The sequence below is a fragment of the Panthera tigris genome, chromosome B2, assembly GCF_018350195.1.
Source record: "Panthera tigris isolate Pti1 chromosome B2, P.tigris_Pti1_mat1.1, whole genome shotgun sequence".
NCBI lineage: Eukaryota > Metazoa > Chordata > Mammalia > Carnivora > Felidae > Panthera > Panthera tigris.
In genome coordinates this window covers 88,943,185-88,970,777 of record NC_056664.1, presented here as the reverse complement: position 1 = coordinate 88,970,777, position 27,593 = coordinate 88,943,185, and the positions used below count along the sequence as shown (strand labels likewise).

Sequence of the window (27,593 nt, the reverse complement as noted above, 5' to 3'; positions counted from 1 at the left end):
TTCTTGTTGACCTTGGGTGGTTCTGGGAAGAGAATGGGAAAGTGTTGATTTTAGACCATCATTTACAAACTGGAAGACCTCCTTGTGGAGTTTTTATTAATATTTAAGATGAAAAACATGGAGATTTTAATTGCTGTTTCTGATTTGTTAATGTGGAACAACGATAGACTTCAATACATTTGTAGATTTTCTTCAGGAATCCCTAGAGGACTTGTTTGGCAAATCAAATTTAGACAGAATTTGTCTAATTCTGTCTAATAAATTACAGAAAACTGAGGAAATCTCATTAGCACAGAAAAAAAAATTTTATGTTTCCCCCCACAAGAGATTATGAATACTGTTTACTTATTTATTAAATGTTTATTTTGAGAGAGAAAGAGAGGGTGAGTATGAGTGGGGGGAGGACAGAGAGAGAGGGAGAGAATCCGAAGCAGGCTCATGCTGTCCGTGCACAGCCATGACCGTGAGATCATGACCTGAGTGGAAATCAAGAGCTGGCTGCTTCTCTGACTGAGCCACCAGATGCCCCTGTAAATACTGTTTAAACACGCTAGTCTTGTAGAAAAACTTTGAACTTTCAGATTTCTTTATAAAAAGTACCTATGGTTGAGGCATTTAAAAGCTAATAGAATTCATTTAGAGGCCTGGAACCTTTTTATAATGAATTTACTTATCTCTGAATTCATTAACAATTTTAGTTTTATAAGTCTGATTTATAGAATCAGAGACTAGTAAAGTTGTCCCCTGGCCAGATCCCACCCCAGAGATGATATAGAAAGTGTATGGAATGATTTTTCCACTTAGAATTTTAAAATATAAAAACTCAAAGCAGTGATATTTGATAAACCATGTCTAGGTCCTGTTCTTGTTGGTCATCTATCAGTCTTCCCCAGAACACCCCTTTCGTTAATGGCATGTGTCCTTTTCAAATATAGGACTTCAGAGTTACTCCTTTTGTGTCTATTCTTGTAACTTGCTCTTGGTGTACAATGAGAAGGCTTAATCTTTTATCAGATTTTCACATTACTTTTGCTGAAAGTAAATTATATTTTACAACAAATCACTTGTCAGGAGTCACATTCTTAGCCTTCAGGATGAATGGGACTAACGCTTAGCCTCTCTCTAACTAATAGGGGCAAGGAGTGCTGGGCGTTTAGGAAGGGAAGTGGAGAAAGTGGAAATGCACATACTCCTGTTTCCCTCTTCAAGTTACTCAGTCTTTCCTTCGTTGTTTGGTTTTGGCAGATAGTTGTAGTTTTGGTGTTTGGGATAGTTGAAGTTGGAGAAATGGAAGTGTCATTGTGTCCTTGAGAGAAGACTATGGTTATCTGAAGAAATAAAAACATATTAGGTCATTTTGGCCATTTGTCTCCTCACGGTGCACACAGTGGGACTCTGTCATAAAGGATAATTAAGGGCTATGCAAAGTCATTTGCTATTTGAAAATATTCATTAAGGGGCACCTGGGTGGCTCGGTCAGTTAAGCGTACGACTTCGGCTCAGGTCATGATCTCACAGTCCGTGAGTTCGAGCCCCGCGTTGGGCTTTGTGCTGGCAGCTCAGAGCCTGGAGCCTGTTTCAGATTCTGTGTCTCCCTCTCTCTCTGCCCCTCCCCTGTTCATGCTCTGTCTCTCTCTGTCTCAAAAATAAACATTAAAAAAAAAATTAAAAAAAAAATTCATTAAGGACAAAACTTGTACCTGTAAATTATTCCATTGTTTGTTCCTCTCTCTCTCCTTTCTCCCAACAGTGATGAAAATAGCATCAGAGCAGAGGTAGGCTCTGTGGAAAGATTTTATGTGTGTATCGTAATGAGAAGAAAATATATTCAAAATCCTTATTAACACAGCTGCTTAGCAAATTATCTCCTTTATTTATTAAACTTTTTACTTTTGGCCTAATGTTACTTTATTTTTTTAACATTTATTTATTAAAAAAATTTTTTTAATGTTTATTTTTGATAGAGAGAGACAGAGCATGAGTGGGGGAGGGACAGAGAGAGAGGGAGACACAGAATCTAAAGTAGGCTCCAGGCTCTGAGCTGTCAGCACATAGCCCGATGCAGGGCTCGAACTCACAAACCGTGGGATCATGACCTGAGCCGAAGTTGGACACTTAACTGACTGAGCCACCTGGGCGCCCCTATTTTTGACCTGATTTTAAATTAGTAGGAAGGTACAGAGAAATACACAAGGGGGTCCCATTCATTCTTCACCCAACCTCTCCTGATGTAATCTTATTTCTACAGTATGATATTAAAACCAGGAAGATGACATCACTACAATCCTTAGAGCTTCTTCTGATTTCACCAGATCTACAAGGCCTCATGTGTATTTGAGTGTGTATAACTCTATACGCAGTCTAATTACATGTATAGTTTTGTAACTACCACGATTGAGATACCTGGCTGTACCATCACCATCCCAAGTGTTACCTGATGATAGGTAACCTGTCCTCCACCCATAGTTCCTGGCAGCCACAAATCTGTTTTCCAACTCTATAATTATGTTATTTCACAAGTGCTTTATAAACGAAGCCATGCAGTATGTATCCTTTTAAGTTATTTGGTTTTTTTAATCTCTTTGCTTTTTAGTTACAGCGTTTTCATGCTATTGATTTTTGCTAAATGATGATAGCACTTTGATTTAGCAAAGAAAATGTTCAGATTTTGTTATGTCTCATTCAGTAGGTTTCACTTGCCCACATGTAAGTCTTGCCATCAGTGTGAATCATGTGAAGAAAGCAATAGCTGAGAATGTGTGGTCAGTTTGCTCCGACTGTTTAAGGGAAAGAAGATTCTGTGATGGGCAGCCAGTACTTTCCTCTGACATTTGGTTGTGCCTCAAGTGTGGTTTTCAGGTGAGAAGAGTGATTTTTATCTGTGACTTTAGTCTTAAATATTTTTATTAAATGCTTATTATGAGTTGGACTATTGGTAATGTTTAGAACTTAAGATAAGTTTATTCCATGTTTGGATAGACCTTTCCAAGGCTGAACTTAGAAACTTTGTTAAGGTAAAGTAAAAGGTATGTTATCTTCAGAAAGTGATCATGTGTGATTTAGAAATACTTTGAAAGGGAAGCCAACCTACTCACAGTAGTTCTCAGGCCTGGACCTGTCTTTACCTGTTTGTATTTACTTATGAAATGAATCCAAGTTTCTTTTTACATCTTTCTAAATTAATTTTTTTCTATGAAATGATTCTTTAAAAAAAAAAAAAACAAACAGATTACCTTGGGGCACCCAGGTGGCTCAGTCAGTTGAGCGGCCGACTTCGGCTCAGGTCATGATCTCATAGCTCGTGAGTTCAAGCCCTGCGTCAGGCTCTGTGCTGACAGCTCAGAGCCTGGAGCCTGCTTCGGATTCTGTGTCTCCCTTTCTCTCTGCCCCTAACCCACTCACATTCTGTCTCTGTCTCTCTCAAAAATAAATAAATAAATAAATAAATAAATAAATAAATAAATAAATAAATAAATAAACCATTAAAACAGATTATCTTAACAGCTTAGAAGCTATTAATAAATACTGTAATAATTTTTTATTTATTATTTTTTTTTAACATTTATTTATTTTGAGAGACAGAGACAGAGTGCAAGCAGGTGAGGGGCGGAGAGAGAGACACACACACAGAATCCAAAGCAGGCTCCAGGCTCTGAGCTGTCAGCACAGAGCCCGACGCGGGGCTCAAACCCACAAACCGTGAGATCATGACCTGAGCCGAAGTCGGACATTTAACCGACTGAGCCACCCAGGTGCCCCTTTAATAATTTTTTAAATGTTTATTTTTGAGAGAGAGAGAGAGAAAATGAGAACAAGTGGGGGAGGGGCAGAGAGAGAGTCAGAGGATCTGAAGCAGGCTCCGTGCTGACAACAGAGAGCCTAATGTGGGGCTGAAACTCACAAACCATGAGATCATGACTTAAGCTGAAGTCACCTAGGTGCCCCTATCATTAATAATTTTTGAATAACATATTTAAGATGTATATAATTTTACTAAAATAAGAGAATTCCTTATTATCTCTCATAGACAGTCCATAAGAGGACCACTTCAGGGTTAGTTAATTCAATGGAAAGAGCATCGAAAACAGATTTCTTCCATTTTTCTTCTGTGTCAATCTCAATTCATGACTTTTTATGGCCAAAGATGTTTCATGTGTTATGTATCACAGAGCAATCCCCAAAGGCCAGAAAGGGCAAAAAGGATATCCCTTTCCTGTTTGTTTTGTTTTTTAATATATAAAACTTCGCCAGAAACATCCAGCAGACTGCCCCTCATGTCTCATTGACCAGAATTGGATCTTATTTCTTTACTTGCCTGGTGAGGGAAATTACTATGATTTTGGTCTCAGTCTCATGAGTTGTCGTGGGTTTGGGTGGAGGTGTGGACAGTACTAGAAAATGTGTGTATAGGAGGGGGCACTGGTCTGCGGGGATGCTTGGTGCCCCACTGTGTAAAAGGCAGAGAGTGTATGCATTTTTAAATAATAGGGAAATTCACTTATGTCATGATTGTTTCTGGTAAATACTATATAACAAAAAGCAAATTAGCCTCTTTGCAAGAAATTAAATTTAATGAGAATCTATATTCCTTTCTGAAACTTGTCTTTCCTGCTTGAAATTAAAAACAAAACTTTTTCAGTATACGTTTGAGTATGATTTAGGTTTTGATTAATTTGAAGGAAACGTAAATGTAAATTGTACAAATAGCATTCTGTTCATCTTTAGGGATGCGGTAGAAACTCAGAAAGCCATCATTCAGTGAAGCACTACAAGAATCAGAGAACAGAATCTCATTGTATTACAATTAGTCTGAGCACATGGATTATATGGTAAGTTAGATTTTTGTCACTACTTGTGTCCACTACAAAAAATATCTTCTCTCCAAGCTTTACAAGGTAAAATATTTAAAGTTGTTGTACCAGCTGATGCTTTTTAGCCTGAACACAATCTATAGAATACTGTAAGAAAATTAACATTACCCATGAATATAAAATTTAAATAAGAAAAAATTTAGTCATCCCTTTACTTGTCTTTAGCATTTTCTTGGTAGGGTAAAGAAACATCCTTCCTAGCTGATTTTTTGTAATGAACTTGCTAATACAGAACTCTAGAGTTCTGGAGAAGGAAGGTACTTCAGGCGGTCAAGTGGTTTGGTGATTCCCTGCAGGGAAAGGGAAAGCCTGGGCATATGTAGTTTGTAGAAACTCCAGTGATTTTACTACTTAACCCTGCTGGGAACCAAATCCAGTTCCCCCACGTTGCATAAAAATGATACTCATGTTACATCAAGTATCATTTACTTTTTTCTGGTTACAAAGTAAAAATCCAGGCACTAAAACAAGTGTTTTGATTCCCTAGTTTCTTACCAGCATAACACACTACTACAGTGGCATAAATGGATACTGTATTGAAAAGCTTTCTATATGTTTTGCAACAAAAATCTTCTAATTGGAATCTTCAGACCCCTACAAAAGTTTTCAAGTTCTCCTTGAATGAATTTCCGGAAGTTTTCAAGTTTTCTTTAACACAAAACTGTTTTAACTTTGTGTTTTCATTTCAGGGACCTAAAGTGAATATAAGGATGTTTCGGCTTATAGAAGAGTTAATCACCTTTTTTAATCCAGGGCACGGGTCAGGTGCTTGCTCCATCTGTGTTTTTGCTGTTGTTGGCCCCAAGTAACAACACTGGGGAGAATGAGGAAGGCACAGAGGCCACGTACTATGTAAACGATGCAGTGGAGCCAAGGGAGAGGAAGAGGCCGCCCTATGTGGCAGCTCAGCAGATATTTCTCTGTAATCTGAACAGAGCAGTGGTCTCAAACTATGGGGTGCATCGGAATCACCAGGAAGGTCTTGTTGAAATAGATTGCTGGGTCCCGGGCCTAAAGATTCTGCTTTCGTAGTTCTTGGGTAGCACCTAAGAATTTCTAACAAGTTCCTAGGCATTGCCAGTGCTGCTGGTCTGGGGACCCCAGTTCCAGGACCATAGGAATAGAGGAAGGTGGAGGGGGCATTGAGTGGCACCTGGTAGAATAGGCTCATTTCAAGTGAGTCTATGTCAGAACTTGTGTTATAGCTCTTAGGACCATAAAGATGGTATGAATCGTGATGTAATTTCAGGGGGAAAATAAACACCTTACCTAGCATAATGTTGTTAGTTTTAACTTAGTGATTTTATAATTTTTTATGCTTAATTGTGTAATTTTGCTTTCATAGGTAAATAGAGTTATAAGGGTGATCAATTTATTGGGTTTTGTGAGTGGAATGTTGGACTTAATATTATAATGAAAATAACTTAAGTCACATTTGGGTAGTCTGTAAAATTATTTTCCTTTTTTAAAAAAAATTTTTTTAACTTTTATTCATTTTTGAGAGACAGAGGGCAAGCAGTGGAGGAGCAGAGAGAGAGGGAGACATAGACTTTGAAGCAGGCTCCAGGTTCTGAGCTGTCACCACAGATCCCGATGTGGGGCTTGAATGCATGAGCCATGAGATCATGACCTAAGCCGAAGTCAGATGCCTAACTGTGTGAGCCACCCAGGCGCCCCTAAAACTATTTATTTTTAAAATGATAATACATTTTGGTTGTTGTGAGGAATTAGAACATGCATGTGAAGCATTTACAACGTAGTAGATGCTCAAGTAAATGGTTTTAGTTATTTCTGATGGAAGCAAGTAGAACTAGTTTATGGTGAGCTGTCCTCTTTTCTCCAAATTCACTGCCATTATGTGGTTTTTCTTTACATTTCCTTTTTGTACCTTAAAGTTACAATATATTTTATAACACGTAAAAATTAAATAGCAATGTCAGTAAAAATTCCTTGACATTTCAGGTTTTTTTTTTTTAATTTAGAGAGAAAGAGTGAGCAGGGGAGGGGGGCAGAGAGAGAGAGAGAGAGAGAGAGAGAGAGAGAGAGAGAGAGAGAATGAACCTTAAGCAGGCTCCATGCTCAGCATGGAACTGACACAGGGCTCGATCCCACCACTCAGATCATGACCTGAGCTGAAATCAAGAGTCAGTCAGATGCTCCATTGACTGAGCCATCCAGGCACCTTGCAAATGAGCAATTTTTATTATTTTAGGCAATAGTTACATAAGTAAAATTTGAGCACATATTGTAGTGTAAGCCTGGTAACTGTAACTACATTGTTTGGATTCCATCATGGTCTATTAGAGAAGATATTTTGGGAAGGTTTTCTGTGACTTGTTTCCTTCACAGATTTATCTGTATATCTGTATGCAAGTGATAGAGTAATGTTTGTATTTTGAGTATGAGTAAATATTTGACTGCATTTTGAGTGCTATTTAGAAAAGGAACCCATACCTAGTTTATAGCCATGATCCCAGGACCACCAATAATTTAAGAATATTGTGAATATGTAAAGTGGTGTTGGTATAACATGTTTAGAAAACACTTAAAAAAAACATTTTCAATAGGTTCAAATATATTTTCTTGTTTGACCATTAGATCTTATGAAGATAAAGGAAGCAGGTAATGATAGTATATAGAAAAAACCTTTCTTAAAACTATATGCACTAATGAGTAAACTTAGTGGAGGACAATTTTCTAAAAATGAATGTGCTTTTGAAAATCTCTTTGAAAAAAAAAAGTATAAAAAAAAGAAAAAAATAGAAAATCTCTTTGAGAGCCCTGTCTTCTGAACGAAGCCCAAACACAATAAAACTCTTATCCAGTCTTCCCCATCTCTGTAAATGGAAACTTCATCACTTAAGTATTCAAGCCAGAAGCCTAGCAGTTACTTTCTTTTCTATGTTATTTCGTTTTTTTAATTCTTTAACAAAAGTAGACAAAATGGTATAATGAAATCCTCTGTACCCATCACCCAGCTTTAAACATTCTCAACTCACAGTAAGTCTTGTTTCCTCTGGACCAGAATTTCTCAATCTCCACACTGTTGTCATTTTGGCTGATAATTCTTTGTTGTGACAGGACCATCCTGTATGTCGTAGAATGTTTAGCATTCTCTACCCAGTGGATGCCAGTAGCACTTCCCCAGTTGTGACAACCAAAATGTCTCAGAATATTACCAAATGTCCTCTGGGGGGCTGGGGGGCAAAATTGCTTCTGTTTGAGAATCACTGACATGCCCTCATCCATTTCCCCCTTTCCATGGCAGTTATTTGGATACTTCTCTGTTCCTTCCTGAAATATGTGTAAATTAAATCTGTTCATTTTTATCCAAATCCACTGCTTCTACCTTGGCCTGCTTCTATTCCCTATTCCCTCCATCTGACATTAGTCAGAGTGCTGTTTGTGAAATGTGAATTGGATCACGTCACTTCCCTGCTTACAAAACTCCTCATGACTTTCCATTACACTTAGGATAAACTACCAGAACTTTAATTTGAATGATAAGGCTGTGCCTGAACTGTCTCCTGTTTATTTCTCTAGACTTCCCTAATGCCTCACCCTAGGTATACTTTTTTGCCCCTCCTTCATTTAAGTATAAGACTCGATAAATATCAACTTTATTACCTGGTGTGCAACATTATTGAAGATGCTTTCATAATATTTGCTTACATTTTATATTTTTTCAGGTGTTACGAATGTGATGAAAAATTATCAACACACTGTAATAAGAAGGTTTTGGCTCAAACAGTTGATTTTCTCCAGAAACATGTTTCTAAAACACAAACAAGTAAGTTAAGCAATTGCTAAAGAAATTTTTATTAAAGTATGATATTTTATATTTACTTTAAAATAGATTTACTTGGGGTGCCTGGGTGGTTCAGTTGGTTAAGTGTCTGACTCTTGATTCTGACTCAGGTCATGATCTCATGGTTTGTGAGATTGAGCCCTGCATCAGGCTCCGCACTGACAGCGCTGAACCTGCTTGGGATTCTCTCTTCCTCTCTCAAATAAAGAAAGAAAATAACACTCCCCCCCCCCCCCCATGCACAATTGTGTGCGCTCTCTCTTTCTCTCTCTCTCAAAATAAATAAACATTAAAAAAAATAATAAAATAATTTACTTTAAGGGCACCTGGGTGGCTTAGTTGGTTGAGCATCCGACTTTGTCTCAGGTCATGATCTCGAGGTTTGTAAGTTTGAGCCTTGCATCACGCTCACTGCTGTCAACCTTTTAGCACAGAGCCTACTTTGGATCCTCTGTCCCCCTCTTTCTGCCCCTCCCCCACTTGCACTCTCCCAAAAATAAATATAAAAATTTTTAAATATATATTTATATTGACTTTATGTGGGCTTTTCATATAAAGAGTTCATAAATTCATAAATAGTACCCTAGATTTTACTTTGACCTCATAGCACAAGTGCCACGCATTCCTAAGTAGCACTCTTGTGATGTTATCTTGTGTTATATTTACGTGACTAATATGAGAGGCCAGACAGGGTAGTGACTAGATTGTGGGCTTCTGAGTGAAACAGTGCTGAGTTTGAATTCAGTCTCCACTTAAGTTACTTATTGTCCATGTGTCTTTCACTGCTTACTTTACTTTTAAAAATTAGGATGATTGGGTGCCTGGGTGGCTCATTTGGTTGGGCGTCCAACTTCGGCTCGGGTCATAATCTCACAGCTCATGAGTTCAAGCCCTACATCAGGCCCTGTGCTGACAGCTCAGAGCCTAGAGCCTGCTTCTGATTCTGTGTCTCCCCCTCTCTCTGCCCCTTCTCCACTCACACTCTGTATCTCTCAAAAAATAAACATTAAAAAAATTAGGATGGTAACTCTATTGTGTGGGGTTATTGTGAGGCTTAGAGATAATGTTTTATAAAAATTTAGAATAATGTGTGTAGAAATGCTTGCATAGTGCCCAACACATATTTGTGAGGTGACATTTGTTATGTAATCATAGTGTAGTTCTGACACTAACTCCCTGGAGTTGGCTGACCCTACAGATTAAGGGCTTAGTCCCCCCACATGATTGCCCTCACTTCAGACACCATCCTCAAGCCCAGAGGTTCTCAGGCCGTTCACATTTCTGACAAACTGGCTATAAATCTAGGGGTTCCCATGATCCCTCTGAGGCTCAGTAATTTCCTAGAATGACTCAGAGAACTCAGGAAAGTGTATACTTAAAGTTAGTTTTATTATGATAGAAAAAAAAAGAGATACAAATCAGGACAGCTAAAAGAAGAGACACATAGAGCAAGTACTGGGAAAGTCCCGAACATGAATCTCTTGTATCTTCTTCCTGTGGAGTCAGGACACATCACCTTCCCGGCACATCAATGTGTAACCATACACACAGAGTATTGTTAACCAGGGAAATTATCTGGAGCTGTGGTGGTCCAGAGTTTTTATTGGTGCTTCATGGACTAGGCATCAATTGAATCATTGGCCACATGCTTGAACTCAGTCTCCAGTGCCCCTATCCTCTAATCACACATTGGTCTTTCTGGCATGGCTAGCTGCCATCCTGAGTAATCTTATTAGCATAAGCTGTCTAGGAGCTCACCAAGAATAAGAAAGACACTCCCGTCCCTCTGGAAATCCAAGGATTTAGAGAGTATTTTTCAGGAAGCTGGAGGCCAAAAGGCAGACAAATACTTTATTATACAGTAGTAATGTATTATATATTATATACTTTGTTAACTACATATGTTGTTACCTGACATACAAATAATATATAATACATGTTAATATAAGGAAACCATCAGCAAGACTAAATGGCAACCAACAGAATGGAAGAAGTTATTTGCAAATGACATATCAGATAAAGGGTTAGTATCCAAAATCTGTAAAGAACTTCTCAAACTCAACACCCAAGAAGCAAATAATCTAGTGAAGATATGGGCAAAGACATTGAATAGACACTTCTCCAAAGAAGATATCCAGATGGCCAACCAACACATGACAAAATGCTAAACATCACTCATCATCAGGGAAATACAAATCAAAACCAAAATGAGATACCACCTCACACCTGCAGAATGGCTAACATTAAAACAACTCAGGCAACAGATGTTAGCGAGGATGCGGAGAAAGAGGATTGCTTTTGCATTGCTGGTGGGAATGCAAGCTGTTGCAGCCACTCTGGAAAACAGGATGGAGGTTCCTCAAAAAACTAAAAGTAGAACTACCTTGTGACCTAGCAATTACACTACTAGGCATTTATCCAAGGGATTCAGGTGTGCTGTTTCGAAGGGACACAGGCATCCCCATGTTTATAGCAGCACTATCAACAATAGCCAAAGTATGGAAAGAGCCCATACGTCCATCGATGGATGAACGGATAAAGAAGATGTGGTATATATATACAATGGAGTATTACTCGGCAATCAAAAAGAATGAAATCTTGCTATTTGCAACTGCGTGGATGGAACTGGAGAGTATTATGCTAAGTGAAATTAGAGAAAGACAAAAATCATATGACTTCACTCATATGAGGACTGTAAGACACAGAACAGATGAACATAAGGGAAGAGAAGGAAAAATAATATAAAAATACGGGGGGGGGGGACAAAACATAAGAGACTCTTAAATATGGAGAACTAACAGAGGGTTACTGGAGAGGTTTTGGGAGGGGGGATGGGCTAAATGGGTAAGGGGCATTAAGGAGTCTCCTGAAATCATTGCTGCACTGTGTGCTAACTAATTTGGATGTAAATTAAAAAAATAAAATTAAAGTGATGTACAGATAAAAGTTTGCTACTCCAGTTAAGACATGTATTGGCATGCTTTCTAAGTATGGTTTTCTATTCCATGGAGGTGAATTAGCTCAGTCTGATGACTACTGTTAACCTACAAGGTGCTGCTCTCTGGTACTAATCCTGACATGCAATTAAGAAGAGGAAGAGAGTTTTCTGGTAAAAATAAAAAATCTTCCACATTCTTCTAAAAAAACCCCACATGTTAATATAAATGAGCATATAGGGAAACAGTGTCTTCAGAAATTAAAAAAACATTTATTTTAATGTTTATGTATTTTTGAGAGAGAGAGGGAGACACAGAATCTGAAGCAGGCTCCAAGCTCTGAGCCGTCAGCACAGAGCCCTACGTGGGGCTCAAACTCATGAACTGCAAGATCACGACCTGAGCCAAAGTTGGATGTTTAACCCACTGAGCCACCCAGGCGCCCCTTCATTCAGAAATATTAAGTGTGTACTACATGCTGGGTTTTGTACTTTATACTGTAAGGAATTCAATGGTAAAGAATTTTTATTTTATTGGAAGTGTAATGGAAGCTACTAAAGTGTTTTAAGCAGGGGAGTAACAGTCATTTCAACATCTTTTAATAACATTACTCTGATTGCTGTATGGACTGTTGGAGTTAAGAGTGGAGGTGAGGAGATCATTACGAAGGTCAAGGAGGTTTCTCAGGTGAGAAACCAGTAGAGGCACTGATGGAAAGTGGGTGGATTCGATGTGAGTGAGGGAGAGTGGGAAAAATCAGGACACACCTCAGGATTTTGGGTGACTGGGTGAATGGACATGAGAATTTTGAAATGCCTTTGGCCCACAATTGAATTGCTTAGTAGGTGGCATTCAGAAACTGAAAATTTGTATTAAAATATACTAGTTGTTTGGCTGTATGTTCTGCAGCTCAATATGTAATTTTTTTTGTTAGCTATTGTTCTGAGACAACAATGTTGGAGAAATTGGTGAAGGAACTGGAGGAGGTAAACACAGGTGCCTGGACAGCTGAAGCAATGGTTATTTTTTTCACTCATTTATTTATTCAACAGACATTTATTGAAATCTTACTCTGTCCCAGGCATACTAGTTGTAGCTGTGATTCTGCTCAAATAAAGAACCGGCAAAATATGATGATGATAGACATTTAACATTTCAGGAATAGATGTGGGTCTTAATGCTGTCTCCTGAAAGCCACACATTTAATGTGTTTTTTTCTGGCCATAAGATATGTAGGATATGATGCTGGGGCAGCCAAAGTACAATTGCAGGGATTATTTTCTCTGGATTTTTTTTTTTTTTTTAACCTTAGAGTTTCCTTGAGATGAAGAAAAAGCCAGTCTAATTTCATTTCATTTAATTTTACAGATTTCTTGAATATTTATTATCAAAAAGGATATAAGGAAGGGAGCATGGAATGATATGGTAGAAAGAACATGGGCTTTGTCAGGGGTGGGGGATCTGGCATTCAGAATTGACTCTTTCAGTCACTGGCAGGTTACTATTCATCTGAGCCTCATTTTCCTCAACAGCACCTGCCTCTTTTCCATGGTGTTTCAGGGAATAGAGATTGATAAGACAGTTCCTGTCCTAAAGAATAAAGATAAGCAGAACAGAGTTGTATTTTGACTGAAGTTCAAGCATAGGCTTTCAGATATTCCAAAAGGGTTGTAATGTTCAATTGAAAGGAACTGAGAAAGAATCGTGAATGAGCTGGCTTTCAAGCTGACCCTTCAAGGTAGAATTTTAGATAGGTAGAGATGAGAGCAGCGATCATTACCGGTGGTGGGAAGCACAGGTGTAGCCTTTAATTGTGTTTATGGAACCATGGGTAGCACCTGGAATAATGGAAACAGGTTATTGAGGGAATTTGAGAGAGTGTGGAACCTTCACAGTTAGGGAGAGACATACTTCTGAGGTCAGGGTTTCCAGAAGTTCTAGGTCAAAATGTCATTATCTTTGTGTTTCAAGCTACAGTATCTCTCAGGTAAGTTTGATTTAAAATAAGATTCGTTGGCATTCTGGAAGTAAGTTTATTTGGGATAGTAATCTGCAGTATTTTTTGTTGCGTAAGGTTTAAGTATGTTTTTATAAAGTAGATTAAAAATCAGACATGAAAGTTGTTATTGAGGTTTGTAGGAATGCTAGATATGATTATGCAGCTATTTTAAATAATTGTGAAGACTGTAGAAATATAAAAATGTCTGCATACAGTAATTTTAAAAGAATATGAAACTATATTGTATTTTAGGTGGGAGGATAAGAATGATTTTAAAAGATTCTTTTTTGGGGCACCTGGGTGGCTCAATCTGTTAAGCGTCCAACTTCGGCTCAGGTCATGATCTCGTGGTTCTTGAGTTCAAGGCCTGCATCGGGTTCTGTGCTGATAGCTCAGAGTCTGGAACCTGCTTCAGATTCTGTGTCTCACTTGTGCTCTGTCTCTCTCTCAAAAATAAATAAATATTAAAAAATTTCTTTAAAAAGATCCTTTTTATATTCTGCTCTAAGAAAAATAACTGCTGAGAGAAAAGCCTGTACCTGTACTTACACATGTAGTTAAGTTATGCAAAGCCTGATCAATTTCATGTCTAATAGATCTAACTTAGCTTCTTTACTCAGAGAATCAAAGCCAGTGCCCCATCCATTTCTAAACACTGCTAGTTCAGTAAATCTTAGCTTTTGATCTCAGTAGCCCTTTAGACTCTTAAACATTATTGAGGAATTAAAGTGCTTTGATCAGGTAGGTTATATCTATCAATATCATGGGAAATTAAAATAAAAAATTATAGTATTTATTAAATCACTGAAAATAGCAAGAATTTCCATGACCTGTTAACACAAATTATATGTTTTTAGGAAATATAACTATTTTATAAAAGAACACAAACTTAGTAAGTGGCATTATTTAACATTTTTTACAAATCTTTTTTTTTAATGTTTATTTGAGAGAAAGAGAGGGAGAGCAGGTGCACATGAACCGCAGAGAGGCAGAGGGAAAGGGAGAGAGAGAAGCCCAAACAGGCTCTGCACCATCAGCATGGAGCCTGACATAGGGCTTGAACTCATGAACTATGAGATCATGAGCTGAGCCAAAACCAAGAGTGGGGCACTTCACCGACTGAGCACCCAGGCGCCCCAAAACAGATTTATTTCTGTTTCTGCTATTATTGATTTTTTGGTCAAGTGAGAGATACTGACAAATCACGTGTAATTGCTTAATAATTGCTTGTTTAAGTAGGGCTGTGATAGAGCAAGTGCAGGGGACTATGAGGACACTTTGGGGTAGTATCTAATGTAGACTGTAGGAGCCAGGATGGTTTTATTTAGAGGAAGAGCCTTCTAAGCCAAGAGCTAAAGGATATGTAGAAATGAGCTAGGCACAGGGGAAAGGAGTGTGTGTTCCAGGCAGAGGAAATAGCTCATTGGTGAGGGAGCTTGATATGTTCAGGGAATTCAATGGAGCTGCAAGGTTGAATTTTGTGATATTGGAGGTTGATGAGAGGGTGAGACTAGAGGTAAGCAGGAACAGATATTGAAGGGCCGTGTAAGTTTAGAGTTTATCCTGTAGGCATGAGCAACCACTAATAGATTTTAAATGAAGAAGTTTTGTGTTTTAGAAGAGTCACTTAACTGTAATAAGGAGATAGATAGGAATGCCTTTGTATGTATACCTACTTACTCATACATGTGGCAGTATCAAATTATAATGGAACTAAGATTTTTTTTAAAGTTTATTTATTTTGAGAGGGGCAGAGGACCCCACGAATCTGTGAGGTCATGACCTGAGCTGAAATCAAGAGCTGGATGCTTAACCAACTGAGCTACCCAGGCGTCCCAATATTTTTTTTCTTTTTTAAGGTTTATGTATTTATTTTTGAGAGAGAAAGCACAAATGGGGCTGGGGGAGGGTTAGAGAGAGGGAAAGAGAGAGAGAATCCCAAGCAGGTTCCATACTGTCAGCTCAGCCCAATGTGGGGCTCAAACCCATGAACCATGAGATCATGGCCTGAACTGAAGTTGGGTGCTTAACCAACTAAGCCACCCAGGTGTCCCAACTAAAGGTTTTTAAGGCTAATGGTTAACTAGGAGTTAGTGGAATTTTGAGAACAGACAGGTGAAGTAATTATTATTCGCTTCCAAGGCAGAGGAATAGTGGGGCAGCAAGTTTTTTCTTTTTACTCTTTAAAGATTAAACTTTGCAGCTGCAGAAATAGGCAAATTACATTAATACTACATGACTGGCTTAGGTAATTGCATTAAGCAGCTGAGGAAACCCCAGTGCAGGTTCCCAGAAGAATACTTACAGCTGTGTAGATTTCACATCTGATGCTAGGATTTGCTTTAAAAAAAAAAAAAAAAAAAATTCCATCCACACTTCCCCCTCAAACACATACCAGAAAACTAAAAACAACAAATAAAATCCCCATATAATAAAAAGGTCATGTATAACACAAGACTGAAAAAAAAGCAAGAAAGCTTTATTGTGAGACCCACTGAGAAATATGTATTACTAAAAAGTGGGCCACTATTCTCCGAAGGCTGATGAAATTTGTCACTTTGATAGTCTTGTAAATGTAATGTAAATATTCTGCAAACACTTACTGAATATATGTATTCCTGGTGAAATGGTATTTAATATTGGTTTGCTTTTTGTGAACTAGATGGATGATTGACAATCCCACATTCTTAATAAACTGGGCCCATAATTTTTAATACTGTTGAGATGCTATTTTTAGAGAGCCTAGAGAAAGCCGAAAATATATTCTATTAAATTAATTAAGCTTAGGCTTTTGGAATAAAAAGCCGCAAGTTATGTTGGTTCTTTTGGTTTTACTAGGAATAAATTTGCTGTATCTTTTTTTGAAATAAGAAAGTAAATGGCATATTTGGGATCTGAAATAAGTATCTGGGAATAAATAATATTGTGCCTAACAATTTGAATATAATAGTAATAGATTTTGTTTTGCTATAAAGTGACAGTCATACACCTAATTTATTTGCATTTTCAAAAATAAGTACTAAAAATAGTTATTTCCAAATGTAAACGGGGTGAGGGACAAAAAGATGCTGGGTGTTTAAAAAACATTAGGCATAGGGATTTTTTTTTTAACTTTTTAAAAAATATTTATTTTTGAGAGAGATACAGAGTGCAAGTGGGGCAGGGGCAGAGAGAGAGAGGGAGACGCAGAATCTGAAGCAGGCTCCAGGCTCTGAGCTGTCAGCACAGAGACTGATGCAGGGCTTGAACCCAGGAACCGTGAGATCATGACCTGAGCCAAAATCAAGAGTAGGACGCTTAACCGACTGAGCCACTTTGGCATCCCTGCCCATAGGGATTTGAATCCACAGTTCTCCATCCAAACTACAGAACACAGAAAATTGTTTGAGTGACTGTTCTCTCAGTTCTCCCAAAAGATGGCACTAACTAGCTGACTGTGACCTTGCAAATACATAGGGAGAAGTTAGTTGCATGAAGTGGGTGCCTAGGGCATTAGGGCTTAATTCTTTCGAGGAACCCTTTGAGAAAAGCTGCTGTAAACTTTAATAAAGATATACATTCACACCAAAGACATCCAGCAATTGATTACATCCAGCTTTTGCTAAAAGAGTAGTGGCTTTTTCTTTCATATCACCACTAGCATTTCAGTAGTGTCTTAAATTATCATACTTATTAACCTTATCATCTGTTATTATCTAGATGGTAGGTCGTAATGGTTAAGTTTGTGGATTCTGAAGCCAGACTACCTGGGTTTGAATCTTCTATCACTAACCGCGTGCCTCAATTTCGTCTTCATCTTTGCAGTGGGGACAATTACCAGAGGAAATAATGCTCTCAAACTCTGTCTTTAAATAAGCAAACTGTAAAATAAGTTTACTTTCCCTGTGCCCACAGGAAACTAGGGAATCGCCAGTGTTCCCCTTTTGGTTTAACCAAGGCAGTTCACAAATATTTTTAACTTTGAGAAAAGGTAGATGTTTAATATTGCTTGGCAACAAATTTACTATTCACTGTTTTCAATTTTCTCCCACGAAAGCTGCATCTCTATGTACTTCCTGTTTATTTTTGTAGGTTAATTTGTTGAAATTTCTGGTCAGTTTAGAAACACCTTGAATTTTGGTCACTGTTGCTAAACTGCCCTACAGAAAGATTATACAAAGGGTATAGTTGACAAGAGTACCCATCTTTCTGTATTTAACTTTGTTTATAGTTATCAGGTGTCTTTTTTTCTTTTTTTTTCAGTAGTGAAGTTTTTAATGTCATCATTACCAGTTCCATCAGTCTTTCCTGTGAAGATTTTTTTAGCCTTTTGGGCCATGCTTTGAAAGTTTTCTGAACTCCAAGATTATAAAGATATTCACCTACAATTTCTTATACATTAATTTTTTATATATGTCTGATTTAATATTTTTAAGTTTGGTTTTAAAAAAGATAATCATAGTATCTTTGTATTGGAGTCACTTTTATGGTAGGAATATTTGAGGTACTTAGGATTACTTTTTAGATACTCTTAGCCTTAGCCAAGTTGTTGAAAAAATATATCTTCTTTCTTTGCTGGTTTTCTATCTTGCAAGACCTGAGATATGTATAGAACCTACCAGGTCTATTCAGTTAGTTAACCAGCAACTCTTTGAGTACTCAGGTTATAGACTTAAAGGGAAACTACCGAGATATAAAAGAGCTTTAAAAATTTTATCTAGAATGCCTGAAGCCTTCCCTGAATGTTCTTTGCATTCTGGGGTCTATATTTTATTACATAAATGCAGTATCTGATGACAGTGCTGGTAATATAAAGGAGATAAGTAAGGTAAGATACTTATTGTGCAGTTGGGGGAGGGGCAGAGAGAGAGGGAGAATCCCAAGCAGTCTCCGTGCTTGACCTCGAACCGTGAGATCATGACCTGAGCCGAAATCAAAGATGTTCATGATAACATCTTAGCAAAACTTTTAGAAACTAAATATAGATGTACATTTGCTAAGAAACTGTCAGCTGAGAGTTTAAGATTCTAGTTTAAAAAAATGGTATCTGAATCAATCTCTCAATAACTTGACATACAAACAGGTATGTGTGTTTTAATAAAAAGCAATGTATTGGAAGTAATATACTCAGTTTCTAAAAGTTTTGTTAAGATGTTATTATGAATATAAGGTTTAATATCCCTATGCTGTTCACTGTGTATCAGTCTTTTTACTCTTAAATCGTAAGCAATTAAATATAAACAGTTACAGATAGTGGTTCCTATAGTACCTGACACACAATGGAAATTTAATATATCAATTGAATTTGAATTGTTAAATTTTATAAATGTACTACTTAGTAAAATTAAAAACTTGTACTTTAAAACGCATTTAAATAGTTGTTAGAATATGTCATTTTATTTTCTAGTTAAATGATCTGATCTATTTAATATTTAAGCCTAATAGCATAATTAATTTTGAGTATGTTCTCACAGACTTGGATGTAAAAGTCAATAAACAGACCCTTGCCACTTGTGTGAAGTGGCTATTTAACCATGAAATAAACTATTTTTATTGCCATTGCCCTGTGGATATATTCTTTCTGGCAGTGCTGTCCATATTTGGTGGCTGTGCATGGAGAGCCAGGTGGTGCTGAAAAGCATCGCACAGTGAAGCGTGGATATATCTAGGTTCGACATTTGTCATCCCTTACTGCTGAAGGGAAGGGTAAAATCTGTTTTTCCATATGTTTATGCTTTTTTTTCTTGCCCGCAGTTTTGTCCAGATGGTCTTATGAACATTGTTTACTTTAGGATGCTATCCCAGATGTTTTGAAAACTGATGGGTAAATGTGGTACAGAGATTTGCATGTTACAGTTTTAAAAAATGCTGTTTGTTCTTGTAAGAATAAAATTTATTTCTGGAAAAATAAAACATTTATTCCAAGTGAATGATAAATACAGTAAAATACAAAAACATATATGTGTATATGTATATATGTTGTATGGTTAATATAATCTATATAGTTTATTTTCCCCAACATTTTTTCATGTTAATTAGCAAAAAAACATTATGGCAATGTTAAGTATAAGAAGTACTTTTGAGGAGTCATTTTTTCAGGGTTACATACCCCTAAATATGTAAGACTCTTGCCTCCCAATCTTTTACAATTCTCATTGTGCATGAATCACTGAAGAGAAATTAGGTGGTAAAATGACAATAGATTTATAGTCAAAAGATTGTCTTTAAGACTTTGGGCAAATTACTTAACATGTTGGAGACTGAGTTTTGTAAATGTAAAATCAGAGTAACAACCTTGCCCAAAAAGATGGACTAATGCTTGGATTTAATTATTCTATCATCTTTAATCTCTTAACAATCACTATGAAGCCATCTACTGGCAATTGCTGTTAATGAGAGCTGAAACCTGCTTTAGGCTCTGGTTGGGATCTCAGTATAATTAAGAGGTAGACTGCTCTTATTCCCAAACCCAGCCAGGATCCATATGGGGCCTCCTCTTGTTTGCGTAGTGCTTCCTTTTTTTTTTTTTTTAATGTTTATTTTTGAGAGAGCGCGTGTGAGCAGGGGAGGGACAGAGAGAGAGAGAGGGAGACACAGAATCTGAAGCAGGCTTCAGGCTCTGAGCTGTCAGCATAGACCCCAGTGCAGGGCTCGAACCCACGGACCGTGAGATCATGACCTGAGCCTAAGTCAGATGCTTAGCTGACTGAGCCACCCAGGCACCCCTTGTGTAGTGCTTCTTAACCACTGACTGGCTTTTTTCATTTGCTTTCACATTTGCTTGCAGGTTGGAATATTGTCTTTGCTTTTTTTCCTGCTTTTCCTTTTCTCCATTGGCTGGCCTCTGCATGTCAATCAATGGAGAAGTCATTGATTGTACCAGCCTTTGCCCCCAAGCTTTAGTATGGGATTTAATTCTATCACATGTTTTAATATATGGAAGACAGGAGAAGAGATCTATCTTGCTAGTTCTTTTCTGTGTTAACCCAGAACTCTAGGGTTGTGATAAGATGTTACCACATGTTAAAAAGAAAAGCCACAGTGGCGCCTGGGTGACTCAGTTGGTTAAGTGTCCGACTTTGACACAGGTCATGATCTCATGGTTTGTGGGTTCAAGCCCTGCATTGGGCTCTGTGCTGACAGTGTGGAGCCTGCTTGGGATTCTCTCTCTCTCTCTCTCTCTCTCTCTCTCTCTCTCTCTCTCTGTACCCCTCCCCCACTCTTGCTTTCTCTCTCTCTCAAAATAAATAAATAAATTTTAAGCAAAGAATTAGCTGAAAGAATACAATTAAGAAAAGCCAAAAAGATAGGAGAACCACAGTCAACATAAAAGGCAAGTTCATATTAGCAATTCAGAAAATCCAGTTAGAAATAAGAGATAAACTTGAAGGGGGGAAAAAACCAGGAAGTTATAGGAAATGATTAAAAGTGAGGACGTATAAACAACGGACATGAAGAATAGCTTACGAAGATCTGGATTTTGGCACAAATAACAATTCTCTGGTCTGTCTTCACACACTTACATAGTGCTTACCTTGCTGGGTACTTTGCAGATAGCAGCTCTGCATTTAATCTGAAAACATTATAAAAAAATGTGTTGGGGCACCTGGGTAGCTCAGCTGGTTGAGCATCTGACTTTGGCTCAGGTCATGATCTTGCGGTTTGTGAGTTTGAGCCCCGTGTCAGACTCTACTGACAGCTCAGAGCCTGGAGCCTGTTTTGGAATCTGTGTCTCCCTCTCTCTGCCCCTCCCCAATTCATGTTCTGTCTGTCTGTCTCTCTCTCAAAAAATAAATATTAAAAAAAAAAAGAAAGAAAATGTGTTAATAACCCCCCTCGACTGATGCCTTTTTTTGGGCAAAAGTCACAGGTGCCAAGTCAAACCTTATTTGAACCAACAGGGTGTGCATGACATCAGTCTGCCCTTACCCAAGATTAAAGTTTCTCCTTATGGTGTTTGCTGCCTGCTTCTGTCCCTGAACACAGAGCTACCTCCAGCATCTGTTCATCTCCCTCAGTGCTGTCATATAGAAGGGTAGGATGGGAGGGGATGTCTTAACTTACTCTTAAGAACTCATCAGAAGCTGGGGTGCCAGGGTGGCTCAGTCGGTTGAGCAGCCAACTACAGCTCAGGTCATGATCTCGCAGTCTGTGAGTTCGACCCCTGTGTCGGGCTCTGTGCTGAGAGCTAGGAGCCTGGAGCCCGCTTCCGATTCTGTGTCTCCCTCTCTCTCTGCCCCTTCTCTGCTTGCTCTCTGTCTCTCTCTCAAAAATAATAAACAATAAAGAAATTAAAAAAAACTCATCAGAAGCTTAGAGGGCCAAGATTCTACTGGATCTCCTGTTTAATCTGGTACATTTTTCATTTACATTAAATTTTTATTATGGATGTTCTTGCCAACATCACAGCCCTGTGGAAGAAAGAGTAGAGACGTTTTCTGATCCCCACCCATCTGGGGAGATAGCCAAATATTTAAAAGTTAATTAGCAATGCAAGACACTATATCATTATTAGATGAATAAAATGTATAATTGCGAAGAACTACAAAATCTGAAAGTTGAAAGGAATTTAAAATAATATTTCAGTTAAAACCAAAAGATTGGAGAACTTGGCAATTTCCCATCAAACTTCAAATTATATTTTGATTCAGAAAGTAATGTGCTGTTAATATGTATGATCAATCATGTCAGTTAATAAATGTTAGAAATTATTCATTTTCATATTGTTTTTAAACATGATGAATTGATATTATAATGTTCAAATCTGTATTAATTATACAAATCAGTGAGCCCAAAACATGCACTTATATGCCAAACATATAGGTGTTTTTTTTGTTTGTTTTTTTTTTTGCATCTAAGGCATGTCCTAGCTTTCTTAAAGAGCTGCACCACAGAGTCACTATAAAAACACAAAAGTCCCATCAGTTTAATAATTATGAAAAACTCCAGAAATGGCAAACTGAGGGGGCAGGGAAGAGGCCCATAGGCCAGGGGCACAGGAACCCTGCTCATGGCATTTGGCCTGGCCACAGGGCCCTGGTCCCTGGTGTTTTACTTTTTTATAATATAGTTATTAATTTTTTAAACGTTTTATTTTGACAGTTTCAAACTTAAAGTTGCAAGAATACAAAAAAATGCCACCATCTGGTGATTTTCCAGTTCCATCATTTCTTCTATTTATTAGTTGGCATTCTCTTGTAAGGAAAAGTTTTTCTCTTTTCCTCCCATTTAAAAAACCTATTATCCATTCAGATCCATTCTCATTTTGCTCAGTGAATAATAAACTATTAGTACCCTTCTTTATTTTGATATTCAAATTTTCCAAGATTGGACCAGTGGGAACTTACTCAAAATGGTGTGTATTTTGACATACTCATCAGTTTTTTTGAACACTTCCTTATTTTCTGGCACAATAAAAATGTTTTAGGTTTATTTTTTTTCTTTGCTGCCCCAGTTTTAGAATCAGGAGTCTTGATTTCTTTATTATTTTTTTCAATGTTTATTTATTTTTGAGAGAGAGAGATAGAGACAGAGCATGAGTGGGAGAAGAACAGAGAGAGACATAGTATCTGAAGCAGGCTCTAGTCTCTGAGCTGTCAGCCCGGAGCCCGATGTGGGGCTCAAACCTACAAGCTGTTGAGATTATGACCTGAGCCGAAGTCAGACACTTAACTGACTGAGCCACCCAGGCACCCCAAGGAGTCTTCATTTCTTTTTGTGGGGAATGGTATTTAGGAGCCAAGATCTGGATGTTCTCTCCTTATTTTTTTACTTTATTCTTTTTTAATTTTTAATTCATCTGGAATTCATTCTTCATTATGGTATGAGGTACAGGTGTGTATGTCAAAATGAAAAATTATTTAGTACGAGGATACCAACTGGAGACATTTATTTGTCCCTGACATCACTTCAGGGACAGTGATTCAAGGGGAAATGTTACTTAATTTTAAGTAATATATTTAAATTATTTTAAATGATGGTTATTGAATTTTATATCTTATGTCCCTGACATCACTTCAGGGACAGTGATTCAAGGGGAAATGTTACTTAATTTTAAGTAATATATTTAAATTATTTTAAATGATGGTTATTGAATTTTATATCTTATGTCAGTTATGTTTTCTCTAACTTAGGTGCATTCTCTAGAATCTTAAAACTTTGTGAAGAAAAATATGAAGCAGGTGAAAAAAAGAAAGGAAGAAAAGGCAACAGTGTAACACCTGTGAAAGGAATTACAAATTTAGGAAATACTTGCTTTTTCAATGCAGTCATGCAGGTAAGAGCCATCAGGAAACTTTGTAAAATGTAAAAGATTAATTTATATTTATTGGCACACCTGTAAACTAGAAAATGACAGCTAAATGTTCCCCTGGAGATTTTTCTGTTTTCTTTTTTGTTTTAGGCCATCGTTAACCATTGCTGCATAACGTATGTATGCCCCCTTTTCACACAGTGCTTCTGGAAGGCCTTCTCTGTGTTTTACTGTGATTTAATCAGTAATACTGACATTTATTAAATGTGAACATTTTTTTTGTAAACTTAAACATTTTTTTGCTATGTTAGATGACGTTTGAGAGCTTAAGAGAGTATTTATTCCGTAGAATCAGAGGCATATTACAACTGAATCAGAAGACTTTACTTTTGTTTTCTTTTAGAACTTGGCACAATCTTATATTCTTTCAGAACTTATGAATGAGAGCAAAGAAAATGGTACAAAACTCAAGATTTTTCCTTCCTCAGACTCTCACCTGGTAAGAAGTATGACTATCTGGATAATAGCTCTTTTTAGATGAGCCACTGATGGTGTCAAAATCTACCTTTAGTATTTCTCCGAATGTTAACTGAAATGATGTTTTGAAAAAAATATTTTGAAAAAATCATTCAAAAGCATTTTGTGAAATAATCAGATTTTAAAATTCTAAAGTTATACCTTCAAGATCTGTTAGGGTTCAAACATATCGTGGGTCAAACAATACAAAAATATTAAGGCAGCTTTCAAACAAACATACTGGAAAAAACAAAAGGCGTTTGTTTTGTTGAGCAGAATGTCTAGGACGCCTGTTTTGTAATTACTGGTAACATTTCCTTAAATATAGCATTTTAATTCTTTAAAGGTAGATTTGGTTTTAATGGTGAACATCTAAAGGTTTTTAGGAGCCTAGTCTGAAAATGGGTTTTTAAGCTAGTGAGAAAGGAAAAAACAAACAAACAAAAAACAGCGCTTAACATTCAGAAGCTGGCGTGGCACCTACAAGTTAGGCCATATTGTTCAAACAGTCTCACAGAATGCCAACCTCAGGTAGGTTGCTCTGAGACTGACAAACTAAGACAAAGCAAGGCTACTTCATAATTTTATCTAAACACAGACAAAAGCAAAGTTCGTCTACCACTGAGAAAAATCCCAAACATCTTCTTTGACCAAAGTGAGAGACCGCTACTTCTTTACTAGTTATAGCTTTATCCTTGATTTTGTCTCCCAAAGAGACTAGAATTTAGGTTATCCTAACTCAAAGATAAGATATATCAAGATACCCAGTGATAGAATTACCCCCAGTTTCTGATGGCATTCAACTGAGAGCAGACTTCTGCTTCCTTAGACTCTCCCCTAAATTACTTATCCAAAACTCAAATCCTCTATCAGTTCTTTCCAACACCCTTTTATTGAGACACCCCATGCTTTCCCATCGTGTATGTTGTCCCCAAATGCAACAAGTAATAAACCCCTCTTGTTCAACTACCAGTGTGTTCCTGGTAGTCTTTGGCTTGAGGGAGCTGACACTAGTAATAATGTTTTTAGTTAGAAATTGTATGTGTGTGTGTGTGTGTGTGTGTGTGTGTGTGTGTGTGTATTGGAGGAAGACAGTGTATATATAGCTCATGATCTGGCTTTTGAGAACACTTAAGAAAGGGGAGTTCTAAAAATTCTTAGCTCAGTGTAGTAATCTTAGATTTTTCTTTTCCCCAAGGAGGCAGATTTGAAAGACGATATTGTATTTCTTTGTTGAAAGAGCAGCCTGTAAACTTACTGCCTGTTCAACCCCTTAAAATCTTTATGGTAGGTCCTATACTCTTCTAAAGTTGAGTGAGATAGTGAAAACCATTAAATGGAAGTTGATACTTAGTCACTTGAAAAGATTTCCTATTAAATGTGATTGAATGTTAAGTATTTTACATGTAGAACTGTGTCTCAAGATTACTATAGGGCAGTTAGATACTATAACTGATCACTTTAGGTTTGCATTATTCTAAGAGGAGAGTTTCAATCTTAGATCTTAGATACATGGGACATACAGTTGACCTGAGCTGGAGGGCTGTCAGCATAGATCACTACTCTTTGAATCACCAGTTTTACTTTGCCCTTTGTAAACTGTATGCCTTTAGTTTCTTTTCCTTACCTTATTGTGCTGGCTTGAACCTCTAATAACATGTGGAATAGAAATGATGAAAGCAGGCATCCTTGCCTAAAATCCCCAAATTAGGGGGAAAGTATTCTTTCAATAACATTAGGAATGAAGTTAACTGTAGGTTTTTCATAGGTGTTCTTTTTTGTTTATTAATATCTGAAAGTTTGTACCTTTTGACCTCATTCACCCATTTTACCTACCCCCTCACTCCCTGGCTCTGGCAGCCACCAATCTCTTCTTTGTGTCTATGAGCATGTTTGTTTGTTTGTTTGTTTGTTTGTTTTTGGGGGTTTTGTTTTAAATTCTACATGTAAGTAAGTTCATATGGTATTTGTCTTTCTGTGTCTGACCTATTTCAATTAGTATGTCCACAAGATCCATCCATGTTGTTTGCAAATGGTAGGATTTCATTCTTTCTTATGGCAGAATAACATTCCATTGTATAAGTATACTACGTATTCTTTATCCATTCATCAGTTGATGGATACTTAGGCTGCTTCTATAATTTGACTATTGTAAATAATGCTGCAATAAACATAGGGATGTGTGTATCCCTTTGAATTAGTGTTTTTATATTCTTTTTAAAAAAAATTTTTATATATTTGTTCATTTTTGAAAGACAGAGACAGAGCACAAGAGGGGTGAGGCGGAGAGAGAGGGGGGCACAGAATCTGAAGCAGGCTCCAGGCTCTGAGCTGTCAGCACAGAGCCCGACATGGGGCTCAAACGCACGGACCATGAGATCATGACCTGAGCTGAAGTCGGACGCTCAACCAACTGAGCCACCCATGAGCCCCTAAATTTTTTTTTTAATGTTTTTATTTATTTTTGAGAGAGAGAGAGAGAGAGAGAGAGAGAGAGTGAGCGAGCACGAGCAGGGAGAGGGGCAGAGAGGGAGGCACAGAATCCAAAGCAGGCTTCAGGCTCCGAGCTGTCAGCACAGAGCCTGATGCGGGGCTCAAACCCATCAACAGTGAGATCACGGCCTGAGCTGAAGTCAGATACTTAACAGACTGAGTCACCCTGGCATCCCAGTGTTTTTGTATTCTTTAGGTAAATACCCAGTTGAGTGATTACTGGATCATATGGTAGTTCTATTTTTAACTTCTTGAGGAACCTCCATACTGTCTTCCAGAGCGCCTGCACCAACTTGTATTTCCACTAACAGTGCACAAGGGTTTCTTTTTCTCCACATCCTCACCAGCAGTTTTTTCTTTTCTTTTTGATTTTAGCCATTCTGACATGTGTGAGGTAATATCTCATTGTAGTTTTGATTTGCATTTCCCTGATGATGAGTGATGTTGAGCATCTTTTCATGTGTCTGTTGGCCATCTGGATGTCTTCTTTGGAGAAATGTCTGTTTATGTCTTCAACATGGCAGAGAGCACTTTTGATACTCAGAGACTATGGAAAAATTATAGCCTGTCCTTTCTGTGGTTTTAGTCAGATGGTAGATTTAAAAAAAAAATTTTTTTTAATGTTTATTTTTGAGAGGCGGGAGGGAGAGGGGCAGCGAGAGAGGGAGACACAGAATATGAAGCAGGATCTAGGCTCCAAGCTGTCATCACAGAGCCTGATGCAGGGCTCAAACCTATG

At 37.6% G+C, this 27,593-nt stretch overlaps 1 protein-coding gene across 10 annotated transcripts in view; it reads left to right on the top strand.

Moving 5' to 3' along the window:
* Positions 1-27,593, top strand: part of USP45 (ubiquitin specific peptidase 45) — a 76,727-nt gene that overhangs the window by 6,915 nt on the left and 42,219 nt on the right. For 7 of the 10 annotated variants that reach the window (XR_006217759.1, XR_006217760.1, XM_042986864.1 and 4 more), the window contains exons 3-7: positions 2,687-2,859; positions 4,726-4,829; positions 8,561-8,661; positions 23,727-23,869; positions 24,249-24,344. Coding sequence is in view for 8 of the 10 variants with exons in the window: in XM_042986864.1 (XP_042842798.1) it covers positions 2,687-2,859; positions 4,726-4,829; positions 8,561-8,661; positions 23,727-23,869; positions 24,249-24,344 (617 nt within the window). In the remaining 2 variants the exon portion in view is untranslated. Of the gene's footprint in view, positions 1-2,101; positions 2,331-2,686; positions 2,860-4,725; positions 4,830-5,560; positions 5,637-6,491; positions 6,529-8,560; positions 8,662-19,181; positions 19,300-23,726; positions 23,870-24,248; positions 24,345-27,593 lie in introns of those variants that run through there. The other 3 variants (XM_042986865.1, XM_042986869.1, XM_042986870.1) reach the window with 3 other exon arrangements.